Below are 19,275 nucleotides of genomic sequence, written 5' to 3' on the forward strand. Positions count from 1 at the left end.
TTTTTTTTTTTTTTTTGCAAGTGTGGTGAACATCCCTGAACTTGTTACGCTGACCAATAATATTTCCCAGATAACCTTCAAGCGAGCTTGCTATCTACGTATATGTCTGTGGATTGGCTTTCAATAGAAAAGTATGATTAAGCTTGTGCGCTTGATGGTCATACTGAATATTTATCATCTGTCTATGAAGAAAAAATATGTACATCCATTTCACTTCACACGCAAGCTCCAGTTATAAGATTGTACAGTATTAATAAGTGTCTCAATTTTGTATTAGCTCTAGTATAAATTTGTACTAAGCTTAAGACACTTATTTTGAGACGGAGGGAGTAATACTGAAAACACAGTTTAGACCATGAAATTTGTAAGCATTAACATAACGCGCTCCATTCATATAGATCCACTCTCAACAGAATGATCCAGTTAAAATAGCTGAAATCACAATTTACAGATAAACACTTGGTATTCACTAATCCATGAAAATAATTATTATTCAAAACACAGGGAGCAAGGGAGTCTGATCTGAAAAGACCCTAGAAGCCATTCAATAACCACGAGACTAACAAGTTGCAGAAACAACTGGAATACCCAATCCCTTGACAATCAAAAACATGACGCACGTCAAGATGATGACTCACAACACGATGGATCAAAAGGAACAGTCATCTGAAAGAGCTCTTGGTAGTCGTTCAGTATCGGCGTGGAGGGAACCGGTCCAGGAGCCTCCCAGATGGACATTCGTAAGCCATGTGACCACGGCCACCGCAGTTGTTGCAGATCATGAAGGCGCCACCCATGCAGTCACGGCTCATATGGCCAACCTGGTTGCAGGCCCGGCAGACCACGTCACTGTAGCCACCACGGAAGAGAGCACCACCGCCACCGCGGAAGGGAGCATCGCCACCACGGAAGGGAGCATCACCACCGCGGAACAGAGCATCACCGCCACGGAACAGAGCATCGCCGCCACGGAAGGGAGGAAGCCCACCCCTCTCGTTGATCTCGTCAGATTTGGGGCATTGACGGGCCAAATGCCCTGCAACATGGCAGAGGTTGCAAACAGGCTCATTGGTGCAGTTACGGGCAAGATGGCCACTCTTCCTACAGTTGTTGCAGGCCTTCTCGTTGGTGCACTCCACGGCAATGTGCCCTGGTTTGTAGCAGTTGTTGCAGAGCTTCACTTCTCCAGGCAGCATTGGCGGAGCAGTGCAGTCTTTTGCAATGTGGCCTGATTTGCCACAGTTGCGGCATATCCCTTCGTTCGGGCAGGCATTAGCCATGTGTCCAGGCTCTTTGCAGTTCCAGCAGAGATCTTTGGAAGAACACTCAGCTGCAATGTGCCTGCAGAAATTTAAAAACTGAGTGGCCAATGTTTTTGCCTCAGAAGAAAGGTAGAGGATGTACTATGCAGGCTTTCCTCTGGTCACATGGAAGAATAACGTATGACCTATGTACTCCCTCCATCTCAAAATAAGTGTCTTAACTTTATACTAACTTTAGTACAAAGTTGTACTAGAGTTGAGACACTTATTTTAGGACGGAGGGAGTACAACTTAAGCTTCACAATTTATCATGTACTGGTCATTTTTATGATGGTTATGATCTATGTACAGTTCAAACTTCAAGTATCATTATTTGTTAACCACCGCCTTCTGATAATATATTTGCATCCAGAATAAATTATGAAAAATGAACCAAATCCTTGTACAAGGCACTTGCACTTGTACTAAAAAGGTACTAACATAAGATGATTACAAATGACTTAAGACAGGTGACACGTGTATTGTTTTGAGGGGGGTGGGGGATCTCAAATAAACTATCAATTCACGCTGATACTAGATTTCTCATTAAACATGACAAGAACATAAGGTGCCTCAAAATGGTTAAGCATGAGCAAATAATTGCAACCATTAATCATGGTAACCCAATGTAAAATATGCACTGGAAAACAACTAGGTCTACCTAGAATATTAAAAGCATGAAAACCCCACAGGAAAAGAAATGCAATAGTTACATGATGATGGACAGAGTTCTAGATACAATACGGCATACAAAAGCAAATAACAAATATGCACTAGAAAATAGCAGGGCTAGAATAAAACATTGAATCATTATGAATAAGAAGTCAAGAATACAATAAAAAGTTGCTACACAATGGAAGATCTTAACATGAGCTAACATACAAGACTGCAAAATCTCAGATCCGCATGACCAAACAAGTAATAGTCCTTACCCTGGAAGGCCACAGGCATGGCAGACAGACACATTTGGACAATCTCTAGCAAAATGCCCTGGACGCTTACAGTTGTTGCACAAATCACTAGCAGACCTGCAGTACAAGTAAAGGAAATAATTAGAGGATACACAGGCCCCTGCTACCATCATAGAAACCAGGGCTAGAGTAAGGCCTCTTCAGGTAGCATTATGGCCAACGCATACAGTTAGGAGAGAAAGCAGCAACGCTTGATATACGATGGCAAATGTTCATCGTGTTTCATTAAATAAGGCGGCTCAAACCTGTTTGGACCACGGCGGCCGTCCCTGTCTCTCCGGTATGGCGCGTCACGGTACGAGGTGCGTTCAGTACGCATCCTCCGGTCCCTCGGCGGCGGGCTTCGGCTGCTCATCGTCAACCCTTCCTTCTAAATCTCCTGCCTCCAAGCTCCCACCAAACTGTGAACACCACACGTCCAAACCACAAAATCACCACAACTCACCCTGCTTCCTTCCTCCCTTCCTTCCTGTCGACAACAAAACCACAGGCTGAAATCCAACCCCATGAGGCCAACAACCATCATCATCCTCTACTAAGCACGCTGAATTCCAACGGTAGGCCGCACGAACTTCCCCTACTTTCCGCCACGACCATTCACGACATGCAAGCACCGCCCCGCATCTTGATTTCTCGTGACGCAGAGGGTTTCCTTCCCAGACAACAACATCACCCAATTCACGCCCTACCAATAAATTTTGTTTTACCACCTGACCCTACAGCCATGAACCGTCCTACAACCACCTCAAGCACGCTGGATTATCAACATATGAGCGCCTCAACAGTTCCACCGGGCCATGCTCCTAAGTCCTATCGGACAAAGCCCAAGCTTCAATGAAAGAAACCCTAGGGGCGGCGACCACATCGGGCAACAGCAAGCGGGTTCGCATCTACTCGGGCAACATACGCGTACAGCTAAAGGCACGAAATCTCGGGGAAGACGGGCCGATTTCTGCTAACACGGCGCAAATTAGGTGAAGGTGAAGTCGACGAAACCGAGGCTTACCTAGGGTACGGATCTCCAGCAGGGAAGAGGACGACTGAAGAAACCCTACGAGTCCGGCGAACTCCGGCGGAGGTCAGCGGGGGGAAGCCGCGGCGGCGACGGTGAGGGACAGAGACCCCGACTCGCGATGTTGGATTGGGATTGGGTTGGTCCGGACACCGAAGGCACCCGGTCGGTCGGTCGGGAAGACGACGCAGATCCAGGCTATAAGAGGGAGCACGTGATTTTCCTAGCCGTCCGATCTCCAGTGGACGGCTCACAGAAAGCGAGCCACCCGTAGAAGACTAGAAGTCGTAACGCAAAGTTTTAAAAAAGGCTGTGGCGCTTGTGGTGGGCCGGAATCGAGCGACTCTTGGGCTTGGGCCAGGATGTCTCTCGCCGGCTGCAGCGGCGACGGTGGCGCGGCGGCGGCGACGTGGACGCCACCGTACTGCACCATCGTGGCGGCCGACACGTCCGACTTCTCCTACCTCTCCTGCCCGGCCTGCGGCCGCCGCACGCTCCCGGGCCACCCCGAGGGCGCACCCTGCGGGGCCTGCGGCGGCCCCGCCCCGGCGCGCGCCTACCGGCTGCTCCTCTCCGTGGCCACCCACGACCGCGTCTTCCCCGTCGTCCTCTTCGACCGCGCGCGCGCGCCCTGCTCGGCTGCTCCGCCGACGAGCTCGCGCGCCTCTTCGCCGCGCACCGGGGCGCCGCGCGCGCCGCCGCGGACGCCCTGCAGGGGGAGATGTGCCGCCTGGCGCTGCGCGAGCCCACCAAGGACGGCGCCGAGCACCTCCGCGCCGTCTCTGTCGTGCCGCTCCGCGACGGGTTCCGCCCGGTCGTCGACACCCTCAGGACGCTCTACTCGCGCGCCGGCGGCTGACCGCCATGCTTAGATGGAACGCTTCTATGCGTCCTGCTCTGTAGTGCTGCGAACTGTATCAGTCGATGATCTCTAACTGTGATGTTACAGTGTAATTGGTACTCCCTCTATAAAGAAATATAAGAGCATTTAGATCACTAAAGTAGTGATCTGAACGCTCTTTTATTTCTTTACGGAGGGAGTATTGATTATGATGATAAGTAGTTGGAAAAATGTCAGCGTAATGTGCATACAAGGCATCATCCCATTTAAATCTCTGATTTATCACAAAACTAGCAAATCATACATGTCAATGTTTCATCTCCTAAAAAATCATAGCAAATCATACATGTCTGCTGAGGAGTACGTTGATTTGTGTACTAAGATGTGCAGTCTACTAGAGAATACTGTACAGAGGAAGACCTGTTCATGCTAGTACAACAAAACTAGTGAAGCGTTACAACGAATGAAGGATCAGTGATCAGTGACTGGGTCTCGTCTGCTACGACCTAATTCTGAAGACCTGCAGCTTCTCCTCGCTCAAGCACCCGAGGTACTTCTCCCCGGTGGAGCTCTCCGCAAACCTCAGGTCAAGGATAGGTTGGCGGTGCGGCCTGAGATCAGCGAGCGGCTGAAACGAAGGCAGCCGCCACGTGCGAACTCCGCGCAGCGACTCGTCGCCGTAGGCAAAGAGGCGTTGGTCGGTTCCGCTGCAGGGTAAGATTGCGGACTTCGACATCCGCAGCTCACTCACGTTGCCGTTGCAGATCTGCTCTTTCACGAAGGATGTGCTGCTCTTCCTCCTCAGGAGAGCGTGGCACCCGAGCTTTCCAGAACTGGAGAGAGTCGGTGATTGTGATATACCCATTTGAGATGCACTGCCATCGCCCGAAAACTCGACCCTCGGACGGAAGGAAGCCACAATCAGATCACTTGATGGAGCGGCACATGCAAGGGATATGCAGACCCCTTGGTTTTCCATCCCGGTAAGCAAATTTGGCCTGGAAAAATGACCAACATTTAATATCTTCATTTGCACATACCATAGGCATCGGCAGAATCGGTAAGAGCTTTTGAGCTGGCAAGTACCTATTTTCACTGCCATCTACATCCCAAATGCAGGGTCCTATGGAAGAAGCAGAGATGATCTTCGTGGAACCGCTATCATCTACGACAGAGTGGATTGTATGAACTGGGTTTGTAGATAGGCCACTCAAGGAGTGCAGTGGTCCTTTAGTTTGGCGGGTATCAAAGACCAAAAGCATGCCATTCTGTAAAATTCAACAGAAGTTTCTTGTCACCCTTTCAAATAGCAGAAAAGGTTCAGAAGGAATCATAAGAGATTTTGAGTAGCCACCTGTAATCCAGCATATACGTGATTGGGGCCAGTTTGATCCCCTGAACAGGACCAGCCTGGAGCCTGCATTGTATTAAAATACAAAAATTAGCAGGCCAGGATAGACCATTCAAGTAGTTCACAAAACAAAGTTCTAACTGGAAAGCATATATTCAGTACGTTTAAAGTTTAAATGTTCCAATTTCTATGCATCATTGTCAGTTACAAGTGCCACAGGATGTAAATCTTCTGATATTTTGAAACATGTATGCTGCTGCATTTTAATATACACGACATAAAGAGCTATAAGAAGAACCAAAAATGAATGGAAAGCCTTCTGGAAACCCACACCCTCAAGCAAACACACCATCTATAATTTAAAAATACATATATACTTATAATGAAGTTAATCGCAAATGGAATCAGGTGAACAAAATTTTGGGGAGCATTGGTTTAGTCAATGTATGGAGAACATAAATGTACTTGCAAAATTTGTGAACTTCAAGTTCAAAGAATCACCGGTAGATCATACTGAAGGACAACATTGTTGGTTGTCATGCTGTAATATGCATATCGCACAAAAATAAAAGTTAGTTAAAATCTGTTAAATAAAATAGTGAGAAATTGAACTGGCATATGTTGCAGACGGACCTGAGAAGTGACAATTTCCTGCCAAGAGATGCAAAAATAGCAAGGCCCCCAGGAGTTATACAAATATCCCTGACAGCTTTAGTGTTAGGCGGAAGGCGGACTTTTGTTTCCTGTCTAGAGAACATGCAGATCTGTTGAAATTATGAGTGGAGATACATAAGGTGACTACGAATAAACAAACAAAATGTGTGTCAAGAAGCATAACTCGTCTTCAATCATTAAGCAACACATCTAGTTTGTAATCTGTACCTTGGTAAGGACATGTTCAGCACTAACTCCAGGAGCCCTTCCAGAAGCTACTATAATCTGGCTGGATGCATCTATGCCCATGACTCGAGCTCCATCCAGGACAAACTCATTCTACAACATATGGTAAACAACTTCAGAACATGGTGCCTTACACAAATGAGTGGTTATGTTTTTTATGTGAGAACGAAGTGAGGAACAGAAAAACAAATTGGATCAAAAGATTATATGACCCTTTCGGGCCCAAAGTTGGCATGACAAACAAGATACCAAGGCATGTACATGATAGATTTTATCATATTACATGATCCTTTAAAAGCACAACCAAATGGCACTAGAAAACAACTCTCAAGAATGCTCCATATAGTTTAAATGTAGAAAGAGACAATCAAGCAACACTCGAAATAAAATATACCTGGAGAACAAACTTGCAAAGATCGCTACTGCCACCATGTGCTCTAAGTGAGGGAAGTGACTCTGCAATCATTGCTCCATTCGATGATTGTTCTGCCATTTTCTTCATAATTGGTTGAAAAGAACATTAGCATCCTCTATTGTATAAATGATAATAAAATTAATTTTTTGAGTAATGCTACCTGTCGCTTTGAGCTTGACTCATTTATTAGACGTTGCTGATACAAAATCTGCCTCTGCAAGACATATAAAAACATGAGTGAATAAATACGATGCTCTACTGAACAAAAAGGTTTATTTCCTGACATGTGAGAGGTCAGTCAGAAACTAGCAATTTAGTATATACTATAATAAGGGAACATACACAGGAGGGCTTTGTTAAGATGAATAAACTGAGAGGTAAGCTTTTATCTGCACAGCATTACTAAGAAGAATCGCCGTACTAGATTTTCAGTTTAAATAGTATGCATGGTAACACAATGAAACTATTGTTCATACTTTAAATAGCGATACCAAAGCGGAGAAGTTATGCATGTACCTTATATTCTTTTACCTCCTCAATTAATTTTTGTTGCTGCATGGAAACATAGAAGTATTAGGTTATATAACAGCTATATGCAACGTATGCCTTGTGGTGACTTAATATATTTATAGGAGTGTTACGATAAGAGAATATGCCAGTTGCCTATAACCCAACAACAGAACATTAACATATTTCTCACAAAAATGTCTAAGCTTATTAATAATCATTACACATTTACACTGAACTGAAATGGCATGAAGAGATGAATTCAATAGCAGAAGTGAACATTCAACATCGGGCATGCACAAGCTACAGAATCAACTAAAAAGAGAGTAATCAGGCACTTGCTGAACCAGGCAGGGAGTAACAGTTTAGCAAAGAGGGGCAAACGCCTATGATTTACTCAGATTCCATCTGAGTTACCCTTTTTGTATCCATAATCCGTTTGACTTTTATTTGCACTTGAAGATTTTGCTAATAGTTTGTTATCCATTTTGCCTTTTAATCCTTTTATTATTCTTTGCTGCCTTAAGCGACGAAGTGTACTTATATAAGACCATGTAGTCTTATCACCAGGATTTCTTGATTCACAGATGTAATTAGTGTTCATACAGAATAACAGAAGTACAAATATCCTTCTTGGTAATATGACTCATAATATCTTACATTCAGTGAACATGTCAACAGGAAAGAGTGTTCATATAAATCCTAATATCAGTTTGAAGCAAAAAAAATGTGGATTCTGAAAAGGAAGTAGCTTACTTGATTCTCAAGAAATTCATTTTTATCTCTCAATGATAATACTTGCTGTATAAACAAAACAAGCTTCAGTCCATGGTCAGAAATATATCCAAGGAAAAGAAATAAAAGAAAAACTAACCTTTTCAAGATCATTATTTGGAACAACAATCTCTGGTGCATAGAGGTTGATAATGTTCTTTTGTCTAAACATCTTGCCGCACTGAGGACACTGATTAAATAATAACAACAACCATGGTCTGAGAAGTATTTCTCCCAATAAGAGTGTGCAATTCACTTAAAGATGTGATTCTAAACTAGGAGTTGTTGACAACATACCGTGGCACTTTTCTTCCCACACTGTGCTAACCATTTTTCTAAGCAAGATCTGCCGTAGACATGTCCACAAGGAATGCAACTACAAGTAGAGTATCATATAGTTAGCAATTCAAGATTTCCACCAAGATGAGTTATTTTGGGGGCTACAAATAACGAGTTCAAAACATAGGTCTATGCCACAAAACCAGCAAATAAAAAACTAGAAACAGGTTTAAAGAATAAACGAGGTTCATCACCCCCTGGATATTTTTTAGGGGTACCCCCTGGATACAAAATTCAAATAATCAAAAGGCTCAATGATGCATAGTGTTAGAGTACGTAATGGGCCTAACAGGCCCATTAGTCTTAGGGTTAATTAGAGATAAGGGTCGCTTGCTTAGGGTTCAAGTAAACCTTGCTTGGGAGTCAAGTAAACCTCTCTATATAAAGAGAGGAGATGTATCAATCTAATCAAGCAAGAATTAAGAAGGAAATCCCTTCCCTCTTGCCCGGCCGTGGGCAGAAAGGCCCCCGGCCGGCCCTCTCGCGCCCTCCTTCTAGCAGCGCCATAACAATTTGGTATCAGGTAGCTCAGTTCCGATCATGTCTTCACCGCCGCCCACCCCGTCGCTTCCGCTGCCGACCGTCACCACCGCGCCGCTGGCCCCCCCGTCCGCGCCGCTGGTCGCATCCTCCAGCGTCGCCACCGCCCAGATGCCGGCGCCCTCCACCGCACCACCGGCCGCCGCCTACACCCCAGAGGAGATCACCGGGGTCCTTAACTACCTCGTCACAGCCGTCCAGGGGATCCGACTGTACCTGGCCAGCCCCTACGGGCCGCCGCCGCCCCTGCCGCCGACCATCGCCACCGGGCCGCCGGCCCTGCCGTGGTACTCGCCGCATCCAGGGGCCTCCGCGGCGTTCGCTGGGACGCTGCAGCCCCAGCTGCAGCGGCCGGCGCCCCGCAGTGGCCGGTGCCGGCTCCCGCCGCGCCTCGAGCGCCCATCGCCGCCCCCGTGGCTGCCGTGGCAGCCGACGCACCAGGCGGCCTTCGCCGCGCTTGCCGGGCCACTGCAGCCGTCGCTGCAGTTGCCATCCATCGCCACCACCGCCCAGCCCTGGCTGCAGTGGCAGACGCCACTCCTGGCGGCCTCCGCCGCACCCGATGCGCCACCGCAGCAGCCACCGCCGGTCAGCTCTGGCCCCGCATCGACCGCACCGGCAGGAGTCCCGCTTCACCAAGTCCAGTCCACGCCCTCGTCGTCACTGCTTCCGCCTTGGATCGCTACCCGCCACGTGTCGGCGGTTGTGAGGCTGCAGGCTGCTGCGCGCGGCCTCCTAGCGCGTCGGTGTGTGCGGGAGATGCGTGGTCTGCAGATGCCACTCCTCCAAGTTGCCCTTCGCTGCGCAAAGGACCTCGATCTCATCCGCTGCGTCGGGGATCTTGGGCATGCAGTTTCCCCCATGGGCAGCGGGCATGCTGTTTTCCCCGCGGGCAGCGACCTCAAAGTCTGCGACATCGACGGTTGGGGGGCGCACCCCTCCTCGTCGTTCTCCATCGCAAGCCCTCCACTCTTCCCTGTGCGGTGCAAATCAACAGTCGTCCGGCAGGGAGAAGGCATGGTGTCATTGACAGCAGCGCACCGCGTCGCACCACTGCATTCCGCCACCGGCCGCCGCGAGGGCGCCTCTGCTGGTCACTCTTGCGACCACTTCCAGGTGGTCATACACATGCACTCCTTTTGTCCAGGTGGTGTCCATGGGATCCAGGTGGCTGTACACGTGCACGTCCGACGTGCGGATGGTGTCCATTTTTTGTTAAGGGGTTCAAAATAAAGCGTCCCAGTCCATTTTAGGTTGAGAATAATAAAACAAGCCGAGATGTAAAAGGCTTGTTTTTTTAGGTGTTAGGTTTATCTTGCGTGGAGTCGTGGTTATAAGTTGGTTAGGTTGCAGCTCGAGGACAACCTGCATGTCCAGGTGGAGTGTAGTGTTAGAGTATGTAATGGGCCTAACGGGCCCATTAGTCTTAGGGTTAATTAGAGATAAGGGTCGCTTGCTTAGGGTTCAAGTAAACCTTGCTTGGGAGTCAAGTAAACCTCTCTATATAAAGAGAGGAGATGTATCAATCTAATCAAGCAAGAATTAAGAAGGAAATCCCTTCCCTCTTGCCCGGCCGTGGGCAGAAAGGCCCCCGGCTGGCCCTCTCGCGCCCTCCTTCTAGCAGCGCCATAACACATAGTAAGTGCAGTATTGCAGTTTCTGCGTTGTTAGCAAATTTGACGGCCCATTTTAGACCAAAGGCCATGGCCCAGCTTTAAACTATTGAAAACCTAGAACTTAGGTGACCCACTTACAATAAGAGACAATCTTAACTCGGCAAGATTATCTTCGTCTGCTACTCAACAAGCAAAACACAGTATGACAGGGAGGAGCTGGTTCACAGCTTTTGATCGGATCACTAGACATTACGTCCTAAACAACAAGCAAAAACAAAACAAAGATGAATAATTTCATGACCCTTCACATGTTTCATGAATAATCAAGTTACAACATTAATATAGTTAAGTTTAGATCCAGGCTTAAAATCACATAGCAATCCTACATTAATGGACATTCAGTCCAATATGACAACGCTGTAGCTTATGAGTCAAATATGTGCCACCGCAAACCTGCGGCATCGCCTAAAACATGAACCTCCAGTCCATCCACCATACTGAAATCACATAGCAATCCTACATTAATGGACATTCAGTCCAATATGACAACGCTGTAGCTTATGAGTCAAATATGTGCCACCGCAAACCTGCGGCATCGCCTAAAACATGAACCTCCAGTCCATCCACCATACTGAAATCACATCAGCTCCAAGTTTTAAGGGGGAAACACAGCACAATTACCATGTGGTCTCTGCTAATCCGCAGAGCAACGAAACTAAGGAACCGCGGCAGCAGTACCAAGCAATCTAGAACTAGAAGTAGAACCACACAGCACAAGGGTCTACCTAGTAAATCCACCAGATCACGGCACAATTCCCTCTCACCTTACGCGATGCTCGCCATCGGCGGTCCACGCGTTCATACACACGGGGCAGCTGGGGAGGAGCGGCCCCTCCGCGTCCTCATCATCCCCATCCCCCGCCTCCTCCCCATCGTCCTCACCCGAGCTGGAAGAGCTCACCGGGTGAGCCGGTAACGCACTAACCGCCGCATCGCCGTCGGCGCCGAGCTCGCCCGCCTCCTCCACCGGCGCTTCTGCGTCGCGCGCCCCCTCCTCCACCGGCTGCGGCGGCCGGCCCCGGGAGCGCGTCCCGGACGCCGGCATACAGGGGAGTGGGATTGGAGAACGGATTGGGGAGTGGCACGGAAAGAAAGAGAAAGAGAAGAGGGAAATTTTCGGAAGCGGTGGCGCCGGCGACGGAAAAGGTTGCGCGCGCGCATGAGGGAGGAGGTTTTCGGGGCCCGTGGGCTCTTGCATTTACGGGCCTGGGGAAACATCTGGCCCAGGAAGCAACGCACCGGCACCGGCGCCCTACGCGCTGCAGCAGCGGTGGCAGCGGGGGTCAAGATGTTTAGTACTCCGCCTGGCGGAGCTGGTTGCGAGGGGACAGGAGGCTACATAAGGAGCGGCACTGTCAACGGTGTAACATACTTACCTGGATGGGGTCGACAGGTGATCAAGAAGGCCCGTGGCCTAGGTCAATGGCCCACATTGCATTTGGTGGGCGCGTTGGCCTATCATCTTTCTGAGTGGGAGAGTGAACGTCGTAATTTATGGTAGAGGGGTATGCGTCCGCGCGGCCCTGCCAATTCTGTAAAATTAAAATTTGGTCCTTGAGGCCGGGCGTGTCTCAGTTTATTCTTAAGGTCTGAAAGTTTCCTGTAAAATTTTATTTTCATCCTTTAGACCTTGTTTCTAAGATTAACAATTTATCTTCATAGTCCATGAGGTATTATTTCTGTATTCTAACTTTTCATTTGAGACCCTACAGCCGCTATTGTTTTCTCTTTCTTTTCATTGGATACATTAAAGTGCGAATTTCCTGAAGAGAAAGAAAGCGGAATTCTGCAGAAATATTTAGGTCTTGGATCTCAATCCGAAAGCGTAGACAGAGGGAGGAAGATTTGATTTTGGGGGAGGATTGATGGCGCGAAGCGTGCCGTACGTGTCGGCGGCGAAGCTGGTGTCCATGGCGCGGGGGAACCGGGTGGCCATCATCGACGTCAGGTAAACAGGAAACCTCGCCGGGGCCGCGCGCGCCCTCCGCCACGTGCCGATTCGGGAGCTGATGATTGTTTTTTTTGGAAGGGATGAGGAGAGGAGCTATCAAGCGCACATCGCGGGGTCGCACCACTTCGCCAGCGGCAGCTTCGCGGCGCGGATGCCGGAGCTAGTGCTGGCCACCAGCGGCAAGGACACCCTCGTCTTCCACTGCGCGCTCAGCCAGGTGAAGATCCCCGCCTCCTCTCGTCTCTAGGACCAGTTCCCCTTTGTCGACAGTTTACTTGCCTTGTCGAAATACAAGGAAATCAGATTCTCGACACAGACCGCACTGCGCAATCGACCGGGTCTCCTATCGACCGGGTGGGGGAACCTTGGCCAAAATTTCATCCGGTCTTCTTCTCTCCTAGTTAATTAGCTCGTTTGTTAACTTTGAAGCCCTGTGACTTTGTTGGAATTAACGGCTGCGCATGTGCTGCTTTGTGTGTTAAAATGCTGCTTGCTCGAGCGCTAGGTTCAGTTTTAGACACTTGGATTTGAATCAACAATCAGGCCATTTCCAGTTGTCGTTAAGGGCCCTTTCTATACGGTTAATGTTTCAAAACTCTAGTTAGTGATGTTCCTGTTAATGAATTCCCTTTGATTGTTTCTGCTTTGTGATGTTCATGTTAATGAATTCCCTGGAAGAAATTTCACCCACCTCTTCTACCTGGATCCTGGAACATACCTTGAAGAAATATTGTTCTCAGTCAATGTAGTCAGATAAAACATTTTGTTCTTATTGAAGGGGTGTCTGGATATTCTTTTTGTGGATTTTTTTGGTGTTGGATAAAGTGCAACCCGCGAAAGCCTGCAAATGTGTATCAAAAGTCAGCTTTATGCCGATGTCAAGTCAGAAATTACACTAAGTTGACTCTCTGCATAATTGTATGCAGGCTTCGTGGGTTGCCTGCGTGTAACAACAACAACAACAACAAAGCCTTTAGTCCCAAACAAGTTGGGGTAGGCTAGAGGTGAAACCCATAAGATCTCGCAACCAACTCATGGCTCTGGCACATGGATAGCAAGCTTCCACGCACCCCTGTCCATAGCTAGCTCTTTGTCGATACTCCAATCTTTCAGGTCTCTCTTAACGGACTCCTCCCATGTCAAATTCGGTCGACCCCGCCCTCTCTTGACATTCTCCGCACGCTTTAGCCGTCCTCTATGCACTGGAGCTTCTGGAGGCCTTCGCTGAATATGCCCAAACCATCTCAGACGATGTTGGACAAGCTTCTCCTCAATTGGTGCTACCCCAACTCTATCTCGTATATCATCATTCCGGACTCGATCCTTCCTCGTGTGGCCACACATCCATCTCAACATACGCATCCTCGTGGGTTGCCTGCGTGTATCCATATATATTAGTGGTTCAAGCCTAGGATATCTCATTTGTCCCACCTTGCCAGTAGTAACCACAGATGCACAGAAACTAAAAGATGAGATTCAGAACCACACGTACAAAATGTGAAACAGAGGGGTAAATGTAACGTGAGCTTGCAGACTTAACCACAAAGGGGGTAACAGTGAGCAAAGTAGAAGTACAATCAGCTGAGCATGGAGCCTGAGACGCCTGAGTTCTTGGATGCAAAACATGTCTTGAGCAAAAGTTGCATGTTCTGTTTCTTGCTTTCTATGGCTAATATGTTGCCAAAAACTTGGTGAACACCTTGAAATTGTATTGTTCTCTTGTAACATAAAAGGTAGTTGGCATTGTTAATTCATCTGATTTCATACGCTAGCTTTAGTGTGACATTTGTTTTCATTTAGTTAGTTCCAATGTACCATGTAACTTTATGCTTCTAGAACTTGCTCTTTTGTACTGTCTAGTGATGTTCATTTCTTAGTATGCCAGTCATATCTACGATCATGTTGATTCTGCGATAGCATTTCAGTATATGGTTGTTTACATAGTTAGGGTAAGAAATAAATAAAATCTTGTTATCTCATGTTCTCTATTTTGTACCATATCTTTTGTTTATCATCTTACATGTTCTGTCACCACGCCCCAGGTGCGAGGTCCGTCCTGTGCTCGGATGTTTTCAGACTATCTATCAGAGTCCAAGGAAGATTCGGGGATAAAGAACATCATGGTGCTTGAACGTGGGTTCAATGGATGGGAGATTTCTGGCCAACCCGTGTGCCACTGCAAAGATGCTCCTTGCAAAGGCACATGCTCTTGATCTTCTGGATTACCATCTGGTCCATTTATACTCAGCTTTTGAACGATCTGCAATTCAGCATCGCTGCTGAGCTGGTCCTTTCTCATTGAGATGATGATGCATAACAATCCATTGAATTCCGCAATGGCATGTCTTTAAACATTTCATTTACAAATATATGACACGTCTTTTTTCCAGATGATATATGTACATGGTATACCTAAATATACCTTGTGCGAAAAATCTTCTTTAAATGTACCTGGAAGTCTGAAGATGATTGTACCATTGAACTAGGCATGTTAGTTTTTGAAGAATTTTCAAGTTTTATCCTCTTCATTTCCCATGGAGCTATGCAATCCCAACATGATTTCATAATCACTTTTATTTCTCTTTCTTGAAAAGTGTTCTAAGCTTGGGAATTGAAATTTTATATTCTTTCATATCAATTATTGCCCCTATAGTCCTTAGAAAATGTCTTCCCAATATAATTGGACATAGAGGATTAGGTTTCATATCCGTAACAATAAAATCTACATGGACATAATTAATATTGGCAAGCACAAGAATATCTTCAACCTTTCCAGTTGGTTTATTTATGGTGTTATCTGCCAAGTGGACATTAAGTCCACGTTTAATAAGGAGTTTTAACCCAAGTGCATCATGTAGCTTTTTAGAAATTGTGGATACACTTGCACCTAAATCACATCTAGCATCATAGGTAAAGTTATTAATGCTAATATTTATGGATGGTTCCCAACCATCTTTCAACTTCCCAGGGATCAAAACTTCTTTATTATATTTTCCCAAACAAATAAGACAACTCCAGACATATATTTAGTAATGTTATAGTTAAATTCAACACCCTTTGAATTCATTAACCTCTTCAAACCCACTTTTCTCCAAAAAAATAAAATAGATTCACGTTTTTTTTCTCTCTGTCTAGCCTTCCACCTTGTACTCCCTCCGTCCGGAAATACTTGTCATCAAAATGAATAAAAGGAGATGTATCTAGACGTATTTTAGTTCTAGATACATCCCTTTTTATCCATTTTAATGACAAGTATTTTCGGACGGAGGGAGTACCATGCATAAAGTCTCATCACCTTGTTCATCATTTGATACATAGAGGTTTCCCATTTCTAGATAAGAGGACTTCAAAGTTGAGACAGTCATTTGAATATTGTTAAACTTGTTAACTAATTCATCTAGTGTAGGATCGAAAGTATGTCTAGAGGGGGGTGATTAGACTACTTGACCAAATAAAAATCTATCATTTTCCCAATTTTAGTTCTTGGCAGATTTTAGCAACTTAGCACAATTCAATGAATCTTAACACAATTCAAGCAAGCATGCAAAGAGTATATGGGCAGCGGAAAGTAAAGCATGCAACTTGCAAGAATGTAAAGGGAAGGGTTTGGAGAGTGCAAACGCAATAGGAGACACGGATGTTTTTATCGTGGTTCCGATAGGTGGTGCTATCGTACATCCATGTTGATGGAGACTTCAACCCACGAAGGGTAATGGCTGCGCGAGTCCACGGAGGGCTCCACCCACGAAGGGTCCACGAAGAAGCAACCTTGTCTACCCCACCATGGTCGTCGCCCACGAAGGACTTGCCTCACTAGGGTAGATCTTCATGAAGTAGGTGATCTCCTTGCCCTTACAAACTCCTTGGTTCAACTCCACAATCTTGTCGGAGGCTCCCAAGTGACACCTAGCCAATCTAGGAGACACCACTCTCCAAGAAGTAACAAATGATGTGTTGATGATGAACTCCTTGCTCTTGTGCTTCAAATGATAGTCTCGCCAACACTCAACTCTCTCTCACAGGATTTGGATTTGGTGGAAAGAAGATTTGAGTGGAAAGCAACTTGGGGAAGGCTAGAGATCAAGATTCATATGGTAGGAATAGAATATCTTGGCCTCAACACAAGTGTAGGTGGTTCTTTCTCAGAAAATGTAGGTTGGAAGTGTAGGCACGTTCTGATGGCTCTCTCCACGAATGAATAGGGGATGGAGGGGTATATATAGCCTCCACACAAAATCTAACCGTTACACATAACTTACCAATCTCGGTGGGACCGAATCGTTAAACTCGGTCGGACCGATTTAGCAAATCATGTGACCGTTAGGATTTTCGGTGGGACCGACATACAACTCGGTAGGACCAATATGATTAGGGTTAGGGCATAACGTAATCTCGATGAGACCAATTACAAAAACTCGATGGGACCGATTTTGGTAATGGACACAGAGGGTTGGTCAGGCAAACTCGGTGGGACCGATTCGCTCATCTCGGTAAGACCGAAACATTACAAAAGGGAAACAGAGAGTTTGCATTGCAATCTCGGTGGGACCGATCGCTCATCTCGGTTTGACCGAAACGTTACGAAGGGAAACAGAGAGATTACAACCCCATCTCGGTGAGACCGAGATCCCTATCGGTGAGACCGATTTGCCTAGGGTTTGTGGCAGTGGCTATGACATCTGAACTCGGTGGCGCCGGATAGGAAGAATCGGTGGGGCCGAATTGGAATTTTGGTTTGGGTCATATGTGGATGTGATAAAGTAGTTGAGGGCTTTGGAGCATATCACTAGGCATTTTGAGCAAGAAATCCATTAAGCAACACCTCATCCCTCCTTGATAGTATTGGCTTTTCCTATAGACTCAATGTGATCTTGGATCACTAAAATAGAAAATGTAGAGTCTTGTGCTTTGAGCTTGAGCCAATCCTTTTGTCCTTAGCATTTTGAGGGATCCACTTTTCTCATCCATGCCATGCCAATCATTGAGCTTTCCTGAAATATTTATCTTGAAGTAGCATTAGCTCAATGAGATATATGTTGTTAGGAATTACCAAAACCACCCAGGAATAGTTGCACTTTCAATCTCCCCCTTTTTGGTAATTCATGACATCATATAGATCAAAGCTTCGACAAATGATAATAAGATTGAAAAACCTTGTCGCTTTGAGAAGTATGTGAAAAGTAAGAGCTCCCCCTAAATTTGTGGATTATTTAAAATTTGCTTTGGACTGCAAATGCACAATGAGTTAGGATCATGGGTTACTCTTCCATGTCACATACATCTTGGTGGAGCACTCAAAATGATAATAATTAAACACATGCACTCATCACCAAGCAAAGTGAATGATCATGCGAGGATATATGAGATAATATCATCCAACAAGCATTAATGTAGCATAGCATATGATCAAACACATGATCATCCAAGTATCTCACAAAAGGCATAAAGTAACAAGCACACAAATAACGAAGTTCAACCACCAAAAAGACAAGAGAGACCAAAAGCAAAACTCTCTCTCGAAGCCTATGATCTATACATTTTTCTCCCCCTTTGGCAACAAGTTACCAAAAAGTTCATAAAAAATGCATAGTGCTAAACGACTCTCAGGCTTGGTCTTCATGTGATGGTGTAGAGATGGCTCCTTGGACGAAGACTTCTGTTGATGTAGATGGAGCTGGTGGAGTGGGTGCTGGAACTGGATGCACTGAAGTTGTAGCTAGTGCAGATGATGTAGCTCTGGTGTCTGGAACAGGCACTGCAGCAGATCTCTGTCCTCTGGGCACTCTAGCAAAAGCATCAGTAGTTGACTTGCCCTTTTTCTCCTCCACATCCTCCTGAAGTTGCTCAACTGCAGTTTGGATCTCAGTCACTTTGACATGAAGAGCATAAAACTTCTACTCTATGATTCTCTCCAAGTTGTCCTGGTTTTGAGTCAGGGTGGCCAAGCCCTTCTCAATCCTTAGAGTGGAGGCAATCAAGTAGCCAAGCTGATCTTGCTTGCTCTTCAGGAAAATCTGAGATGCCTCTTCAGCAGTTGGCATCTTTGCAGCCTTCTCAGCTCTTGCCTTCTCCTTCTTCTCTTGTGCTTGCATAGATGATGGTTCATTTTCATCCATCACAATGGTGTTGTCCTCAAAGTCAGGGTAGATGGGCAGGTGTTCCTTGTCCAAGAGATATGTGCCAGTGCCCATCTTGGAGTTTATAAGCTCCTGAATCTGTGGGGCATACCCACAACTCCTCTTCTGATTAGCAGCAGTCCTTTTAATTGTTTCCACAATCAGGCTCATGACTTTGAACTTCTGAGGCACATCAAATATATGAAGCAAGTTGATTGCATGGCCTCTGATCATCTTGTGATCACCTGACTTGGGCAACAACGTGTGCCTTAAGATCCAGTTTATGGTAGGCAATCCTGACAACAGATAATGTACAGATCCAAACTTATGTGTCTCAAGTGCAGCATCCAGGATATCTCTGTACATGTGAGCCATGGAGTTGTGGTCTTTCTTCTTCTTGGCATAGACATCCAAGTCATCCTCATTCTCCTTTGGAGCATTGATCAATTCAGACCATTCCTCAACTGTTGATTGGTACCTGGTACCCTCAGACATCCAGACTATCCTCCCATCTGGGTAGAAATGAGCTGTGGAGTAAACCTGCATAATGAGCTCATCATTCCACTTTGTGAGCTTCTGCC

General features: G+C 46.2%; 2 protein-coding genes and 1 non-coding gene across 5 annotated transcripts; 2 read left to right on the plus strand and 1 right to left on the minus strand.

Annotated features, from left to right (window-relative positions):
- Nucleotides 1-365: 365 nt before the first annotated feature.
- LOC119350433 (E3 ubiquitin-protein ligase RFWD3-like) lies at nt 366-11,718 on the minus strand. Its single transcript, XM_037618272.1, has 18 exons — nt 11,392-11,718; nt 8,370-8,448; nt 8,173-8,262; nt 8,055-8,099; nt 7,308-7,343; nt 6,952-7,005; nt 6,771-6,872; nt 6,359-6,469; nt 6,110-6,240; nt 5,978-6,017; nt 5,480-5,542; nt 5,212-5,393; nt 4,629-5,123; nt 4,246-4,250; nt 3,868-4,139; nt 3,279-3,562; nt 2,234-2,329; nt 366-1,341 (listed from the first exon to the last, which is right to left on the minus strand). Exons 1-18 carry the CDS (start codon nt 11,670-11,672, stop codon nt 690-692), a joined length of 3,018 nt encoding a protein of 1,005 aa, XP_037474169.1. The 5' UTR covers nt 11,673-11,718; the 3' UTR covers nt 366-689.
- Nucleotides 11,719-11,995: 277 nt separating this feature from the next.
- On the plus strand, nt 11,996-12,154 carry LOC119351459. The gene has a single exon (XR_005169952.1). It is a non-coding gene; the product is annotated as a U1 spliceosomal RNA (small nuclear RNA).
- On the plus strand, nt 12,028-15,106 carry LOC119338394 (arsenate reductase 2.1-like). Of its 3 annotated transcripts, none has more exons than XM_037610712.1 (4): nt 12,028-12,297; nt 12,420-12,575; nt 12,657-12,795; nt 14,621-15,106. In XM_037610712.1, exons 2-4 carry the CDS (start codon nt 12,493-12,495, stop codon nt 14,789-14,791), a joined length of 393 nt encoding a protein of 130 aa, XP_037466609.1. In that variant the 5' UTR covers nt 12,028-12,297; nt 12,420-12,492; the 3' UTR covers nt 14,792-15,106. The 3 variants fall into 3 exon arrangements, with proteins under 3 accessions (XP_037466609.1, XP_037466611.1, XP_037466605.1); XM_037610714.1 differs by having other exon boundaries at nt 12,028-12,214; XM_037610708.1 differs by having other exon boundaries at nt 12,029-12,575.
- The last annotated feature ends 4,169 nt before the right edge of the window (nt 15,107-19,275 follow it).

The sequence above is a fragment of the Triticum dicoccoides genome, chromosome 1B (genome assembly GCF_002162155.2).
Source record: "Triticum dicoccoides isolate Atlit2015 ecotype Zavitan chromosome 1B, WEW_v2.0, whole genome shotgun sequence".
Classification (NCBI taxonomy): domain Eukaryota; kingdom Viridiplantae; phylum Streptophyta; class Magnoliopsida; order Poales; family Poaceae; genus Triticum; species Triticum dicoccoides.